The sequence below is a fragment of the Gossypium raimondii genome, chromosome 3, assembly GCF_025698545.1.
Source record: "Gossypium raimondii isolate GPD5lz chromosome 3, ASM2569854v1, whole genome shotgun sequence".
Taxonomy (NCBI): domain Eukaryota; kingdom Viridiplantae; phylum Streptophyta; class Magnoliopsida; order Malvales; family Malvaceae; genus Gossypium; species Gossypium raimondii.
In genome coordinates this window covers 43,114,342-43,121,818 of record NC_068567.1, presented here as the reverse complement: position 1 = coordinate 43,121,818, position 7,477 = coordinate 43,114,342, and the positions used below count along the sequence as shown (strand labels likewise).

At 32.2% G+C, this 7,477-nt stretch overlaps 1 protein-coding gene across 1 annotated transcript; it reads right to left on the bottom strand.

The window, feature by feature from the left end:
• Positions 1 to 5,150: 5,150 nt before the first annotated feature.
• LOC105794339 (D-galacturonate reductase) lies at positions 5,151 to 6,619 on the bottom strand. The gene is made up of 4 exons (XM_012623480.2): positions 6,246 to 6,619; positions 5,897 to 6,140; positions 5,623 to 5,802; positions 5,151 to 5,503 (listed from the first exon to the last, which is right to left on the bottom strand). The coding sequence occupies exons 1-4, from the start codon at positions 6,566 to 6,568 to the stop codon at positions 5,300 to 5,302; spliced, it is 951 nt and encodes a 316-aa protein (XP_012478934.1). The 5' UTR covers positions 6,569 to 6,619; the 3' UTR covers positions 5,151 to 5,299.
• Between the last annotated feature and the right edge of the window lie 858 nt (positions 6,620 to 7,477).

Genomic DNA, 7,477 nt, shown 5'->3' with positions numbered 1-7,477 from the left:
ATATTGGATTATGGTTTCATTACCATCTATTCCTATTGCTTTTATTGGATGGTTCATAGGTTCCCATTTTTTACAGGAATGTCAATTTTTCGCAACTATTAGTTGTAGCTCACATATCTAATAAAGCATGCAAAGAATATATTTTATATTCTCTAAATTGAAATGTAATTTCAATGTATGTGTAATATTTCTTGAATTGGAAATTTGAAAATATAATTACATCACTTATTCCAATTTTCATTTGTTGAATAATTGTTGAAGTTTGTATTTCTTCCATTCTAGTGTTTCTAGAATTTCTACTTGGTTCTGTAGGAAAAATAGGAATATGAACTATTTTCATTCCTATTGGTGTAGAACTTGTAAAAGAACACACACTTGTTAAGTTTTCAGCCAAATAATATTAATTTTAGTATGATTTTCATCCTTGTTTGCTGAAAATTAAAAGGAAAGAAATGGGAGAGGCGTGAATAGAACCTAGGACCTCTAGGGAGAACACTAACAACTTAACTATCAAGCTTATTCAATTATTTGGTTATTTGTTTCATCTAACCCCTATATTTTGGGGCATTACACTATCCAAATAAGAATCTATTAGATAGTTATGTCTATAAAAAGACATAAGAATTCCTATAATTGAGAAAGGAATTTCATTTGCATGACATACTAAGAAATATCAAACCACACCAAAAACTTAGGAAAAAGTTTCTTTATTCTCCTCCATATTCTAATATTCAAATATTATTCTATAAATATTTGTATATAAGTTATTTATAGAATTTGATAATCTTGCTATGCTTTGCTTAGTGCTCAATGGACTGTTTTCGTAAATGTAAAATGCAAACAATTATTAGGTTTCATTGTACCCTCGAGGTTCATGTTCCAATAACTATTTTACACACTGAAATATAGGTGGGGTGAATAGAACCTTAAAGAAAGTGACATGGTTACACGCCATTGAGCCTTACGTTAATTTCTCATAAGTTTATTTTTATCCTCACATACCAACACATATAACTACAATAAATTGCTCTTTAGGAATGTATACACATACATGTTATTGAAACAACTAGAACTTTGTTACATTAAGACTCTTTACCATCATACTTTTGGAGTTTTTTTTTGTCACCAAAAAATCTATTTAAATAATAAATTAACTACACCCAATTTACATAAGCGTTGCCTATACGAAATTTTGTTTTAAAATAAGCCAAAATACATTTCGATAAAATTTTTTGGTTGTCTAGGTTATCCCTGGTTCAGACCATACATCGATAACAAATTGAAACCTTGGTCAAATCCATGTGCTTATTAGGGATCATGAAATAAATATTACTGTGATTAGTGTTTTGGTCCAAAATCTTCCAAATTATATTTATCTAGTAATGTATTATTTTTGGAAGATAATTTCCCTTTTCAGAATATATGTTCCCATTTAAATTCATAAAATCTTGAACATATATCTTAGCAAATTTGTTTGGTCAACCAATCACAAGAAAATAACACTTTAAATTCCAACATGCAATTTGAGCAAATCCATTTGCAACATCCTCCTTTGGCTATGCTACTACCTATGCATCCACACCAACCAATCTTAATCACAAATAATGGCATCTTCACAACCTTACATATGTTTTCCTGCTCAATAGATTCCATCACCCAAACCCATAATTAAATCCTATGAATACTTCTCCCCCGCACTTTATAAGCCCACACCCAACCCAACAACCCATTATCACTTACCAGCATTGAACCAAGCTACCACTTCTTATGACCACCATCACACACTTATATGCACATTTACCACCTAGCTAGCCAACAAAAATAACAATCAAGTTCTTAGTCATCAATCACCACAAATTCCCTATGTTGATAAGCCCCCAAACTAAAAGTCTCAAATCGAAAAACTCCATCTCACAATAAAAGACCATTCTTCATACCTTGTACATATAAACAATTTGAAATTGACCCAAAATAGAAAGAGTCCAAGTAATTTAAATTTGATGCTTTAAATAGAAATTAAATATGGGATTGGGTTCCGTTCCATCCTTTATTAAATGTGGTTGATTGCATGTGGTTATTCTGAATTAAATATCATTTTGATGGATCCCTTAAAAAGTTTAAACCCAACTTGTTGCCAAAGTATCTACTCAACAACCAAGACTAGACTATTAACTTTCATTCTGTCTAGTGGTTAATCTTGCAACTGTTTAGTGAGTGCTTATTACTTTCTATTGGAAAATTGGTCTAGAAAATAGTTTTTTTAGGCATTGCACAAGTTTAAATTTTTCTTAAAATAAGAGCCTTTTGATATTTATAGTAATAAACCCTTAATTGAAATTAAACTTGTGTTTTGTACGAGGTGGTTTAAAGTAGATCCCGACTTTCTACCAAATGACATTCTTTGCTATTCTTGAACCCCTGATTTGTTTTTAAATGTGGGCTCAAACAACACAAACCAAATGCATATAACGAAAACTTTTATTAACTTTCAATGGAAAAGTTAATTCTCTCTATAACAAGAAACTATGAGTTTTTTCCAAAAAATATAATTTACTCTTAAAAATAAATTTTCATTATTTTTAAATAGAATAACGATACTCAATAACGTATGCAAATAATTTAGCTCATAATTCCTATTTATAGAAAAATGGTACAAGAGTTTTGTTCAAAAAATGTCTAATTAAATGATAACATTTTAATAGAAAATACATATTCTACTCTAAGTAGAATACATAGGGGCGGTGGCAACTCTAAGAGGACTAGGGTTTGCCACCCCTCATGCTTCAATCAGGCCTATTTGGGTCTTTTGTGCATCAAGTATAATTTTATCCAACACTTATAATTTATCCAACCCAATAACTATTTTCTATTTATCAAAATATCATTTATTTAATCAATTAATATAATTAAATTTATTTTCTCAACCTAATTCTAATTTCATTAAAGTTATGGCAACTTTACCGTATTAGAATCCATGAGGAAATTAATTTAATTGTCTTATTCAACAAATCTATGATGACTAATTAATTTATTTTTTACTTTGAACTTCAATTATTTAATTACACATAATTAAATAATAATTCAAAGAAATTAAGTTCTTTCCTAAGTCATCTTTTGCATTTAGCGAGAAAACGCATTAATTGCGGATAGTGATACAAGCAATTTATTGCTCTTATTTCATCGTCTTCACTCATTCCATATGCAATTCATTTTTTGTTATCTCCAGCTAGTGAGGGACCGATTAAACATATATAATTAGGACTCAAATAATTTGTAATTAAGTTTCGATTTTTTGTCTATTAATTACAACAATATTTAATCATGGAGTTATTCCACTAAAGTATCATGATTGAACTCTTCCATATTATATACCATTACGAAAACTACTCATCAAATGCTTATCCAATAATTTTTTCAAAAGTGTGTTATCCTCATAGAATATCCTTAATCTTTTGGGATAAATATGTTCTCCCAATATAATCTTATTTTATCTCATATTAACCATTACATCTTTCTTTATGAAAATTCAATTATTAACAAATAGTAATTAAGTCATTTATCTCTAAGACAAATGACCTGTGACCACGTTACATTTCATTTATCATGTAATAACTATGAGAGGATATCATTTACTTTTTATTGAGATATGAATTCCACTGCTGTGGAATGATACATTGTGCAGAATTCGTATACCCAACGTACCAATTTCTGGTTTCTTATCTTTTTTAACTCAAGCTTCCATATACGAGTCCAGCATTGACTTAGGATTAAGGTATGCTACGCTATGAATGTCAAGAGTGAATAAATTCATAAATGGATCTAGAATCTATTCTACTTGGGTCTTGTCTGATATACTGTCAATCCAATTAGCCACTTTTATAACTATCTTCTGGGAGTCATCTACTTCAATACTCAAGACAAGGTATCTCCCCATTTGAACTTGATAGATGACATATTAGTCTTTTGATCGAGTTGCTCAATTACAATTAGACTAAGGATGTGACTTATTTACTAATATAAGTTGTCATCTTGCATTACAATCTGACCATGTAATTCTACTTAATATTAATTTAAATGTTAGATAATTAGTGAATCAATATTTTCTTTCAATTTGCTTTGTGTATAAAAACAGTAAAGGACAATATATAAAATATATTAATGATAACAATGGATTTTTATTAAACTAATTTATTCGAAAAATTATAAGTATATAGACGAAATTACTAGAATAAGATGTTAACATTTTCACTCAACGCAATTGATCTTTACATCATCCAGATGTAAAAAAGGGACTTCTAGAAGGAAGCCTTGAAGAGCAAGTCTATATGCATTAGGACCCTAGCTTTAAGAGCTCCTAACAACCTCATACATATGTAAACTTAATAAAATCATTTATGCATTAAAACGAGCACCACAATCATAATATACAAAATTGAAGAATTATTTACTTTTATGCATTAAATCAATGATTCCTTTACCAACAACCACTTAGAAAAAAAATCATTATTTGTCAGTTACTCATCCTAACATTACCTTTGCAATAGGAGGCAAGTTCTTTGGGTCTATGCACAATCCAAACATGACACATTGGAAAGAAGGAAAAAGATTACTCACGTATCTCCCTCAACCTACTCATTATGGCATTATTATTTCCAAAACTAAGGCCAACCAACCGCAAGCCTTCTGTGACTCGGATTGGACTGAAATTCCAAATGATAGAACGTTGACAATTGGTTATGCAGTCTATCTTGGTAACTCTCCAATTTCCTAGTCTTCTGAAAACAATGACATATCTATTGATCCTTAACTGAAGTTGAATAGTGAGTCGTGATTATTGCAATTGTTGAAACAAACTAGCTATACATTTCCTCATTGAGTTTTGGTTCTTACTTGTTCCACAGGTATTTTGCGGCAACCTAAGCACCACCTACATTTGTGCTAATCTGATCTATTATAGTAAGATGAAACATGCTGCTATTTTTCCACTTCATTCGTGAACATGTTCACAATAAGGAAATTGAAATTGCAGATCAAATACCAAATATTCTTACCAAGCTATTGCCACGTGCCTCTTTTCATCTTTTGAATGACTTCTTCCCAAATTGGGGTTGTTGACATCACAGCCAACTTCCCGGGGGGAGGGGGCGTAGTAAAAATTAAAATTCTTAAAATTTTGAGAATCAAACACCTTGGGAACTAAGAAATCTTTCATGTTTTGGGTCAAACACCCTCCAAAATCAAGTAAAGCTTAGCATATATAAATTGTAAACATGAAAATAAATGATCATCGTTCTTGATATCATAGCTGTGCCTCAAGCTCGGCGCTGGGCTCGATAAATGTACCGATGGAGTTAAATTTGCACTGGGGAAGACCTCTGATCTTCTCCAATTCTTCTACACTCAATGACCAATCAAATATTTCAAGGTTCTCCTCCATTCTCTTCTTGTTGAAGCTCTTTGCTATCACACTTGCCCCTTGCTCGTACACCCATCTTAGACAAATCTGCCATCTCTATTTATGTCAACCAACACTATTTATCTAATATATACTCATATTGTGTACTTAAAAAACAAAAAATCATTTCCAACCACTAAAAATACAAGGAAAAGGGAAAAGTCCACCTGGGCAATTGTTTTCCCTTTGGCCTCGGCAATCTCTTTCAAAGCATGACAGTCGAAAATCCTGTTATCTCCCCACAACGTGCCTTTTGAGCCCAGAGGGGAATGAGCTGAAACATGAATACCCTTTGCCTGGCAGTACTCATTCAGCTCCTTTTGCTGCCAAAGTGGGTTCATCTCCACCTTTTAAACAAATTAAACAATTTATAATATCATATCCTGGTATCCATGTGTCACGCTTGGGTATTTGAAGAAAAATGAAGAGTCAATTGCTCACCTGGTTGACGGCGGGAGGGATTTTGGCAAAGGAAAGGATTTCTTCAAGCTTTCTCGAAGAGAAGTTAGAGACACCAATGGCTTTGGTGAGACCCAGAAGTTGACACTCTTCCATGGCACTCCAAACTGATTTGATATCAATAACAGATACTTCTTCTTTGGGAACCGGCAAACGACTCACCTCTTTGCTGAACTTTAGTGGCCAATGTATGAGATAAAGATCAAGATATTCTAGCTGAAGATTCCTGCAACACTCGTAAAATTATATATATATATATGTGAATAAAAAAAAAAAGTGATTTGAAGGTTCAATTTATGGAGTTGTGCAAGGGTAAAAGTAAAACTACTACTCGAGACTCATTTTGATGGCGGGAATGACCAAGTCTGGCTCAGCATAAGTGCACCATAGTTTGGAAGTGATAAAGAGTTCATTCCGGGACTTGATGAGGCCAATGTTCAAGGCCTCAGCGATTGCTGCTCCAAGTGGCTGCTCAGACCCATATATGAAAGCTGTATCAAAGTGGCGATACCCAGCTCTGATTGCCTCAACAATGGCTGATTTTAGGGTCCCTGCATCAACTGGTGGATACGAGGCTGTCCCCATGCCTATCACTGGCATGGTTAGTCCGCTAAAGGAGGAGACGACTGAAACGATTGGAACTTTATTCTCCATAATTTTTAGTTTATGATTACACTGTAAAGCTTAATGATTGAAAATCATCGCCTAAATAATGTCCTAATCGCACTGCATAATTACAGGATTTGTGGTATACACCGTTGATTTATGGGCTTAATTAAGGTATTGGTGTAACAATTTGTCTGGTGCAACCAACATCATCTGTTTCGTTCATTACGCGGAGCATTACCTTTGATGGACAATTAGGTTGGGGTCCATGTCTCCCTTTTCAACTTTGCTTTTGGAATTAAACAAGTGTCATTTCTAGCAAACTTTTATTACTTCTACTCAATGGGGAACTGCACATCAAAGAAATACAGCCATGCCTGCCTCTGTTTTTTCTTCTGAAGTTATTAGGTAAATTAGAGATTATTTGTGGACAAAACAATAAAGTAAATTTAAGCTACAAAAGTACAATCAAACCGATATCTACTATAACCATCCTTGTTGCCCTGGGGTTATGGACCGAGTCAACCCATTCTTCACCCGCCAATTTCCTTTGATTGATAAACCTTTAGGGTGCGTTTGGTTCGCTGTATTGGATTAGAGGTATATTGGATTAGAGGTGTAATAGCTAATCCACTGTTTGGTTGAATGTAATGGAATAGAGGCGTAATAGTAATCTTGTGTTTGGTTGAATGGAATAGAGGTGTAATAGCATAATGGAAAAAACTAAAATGACTAGAATACCCTTAGCATAAAATTGTTTTGGTAAATGATTATTGTTATTGTTATTTAAATTTTAATAAGATTATTATTATCGATAATAAATATTTTAATCATATTTAAACATAATTATTATTAAATATATTTTAATTAAAATATATAATTTAATAAAATTCTTATAATTAGCATAAATTTGTTTTGGTAAATGATTATTGTTATTGTTATTTAAATTTTAATAAG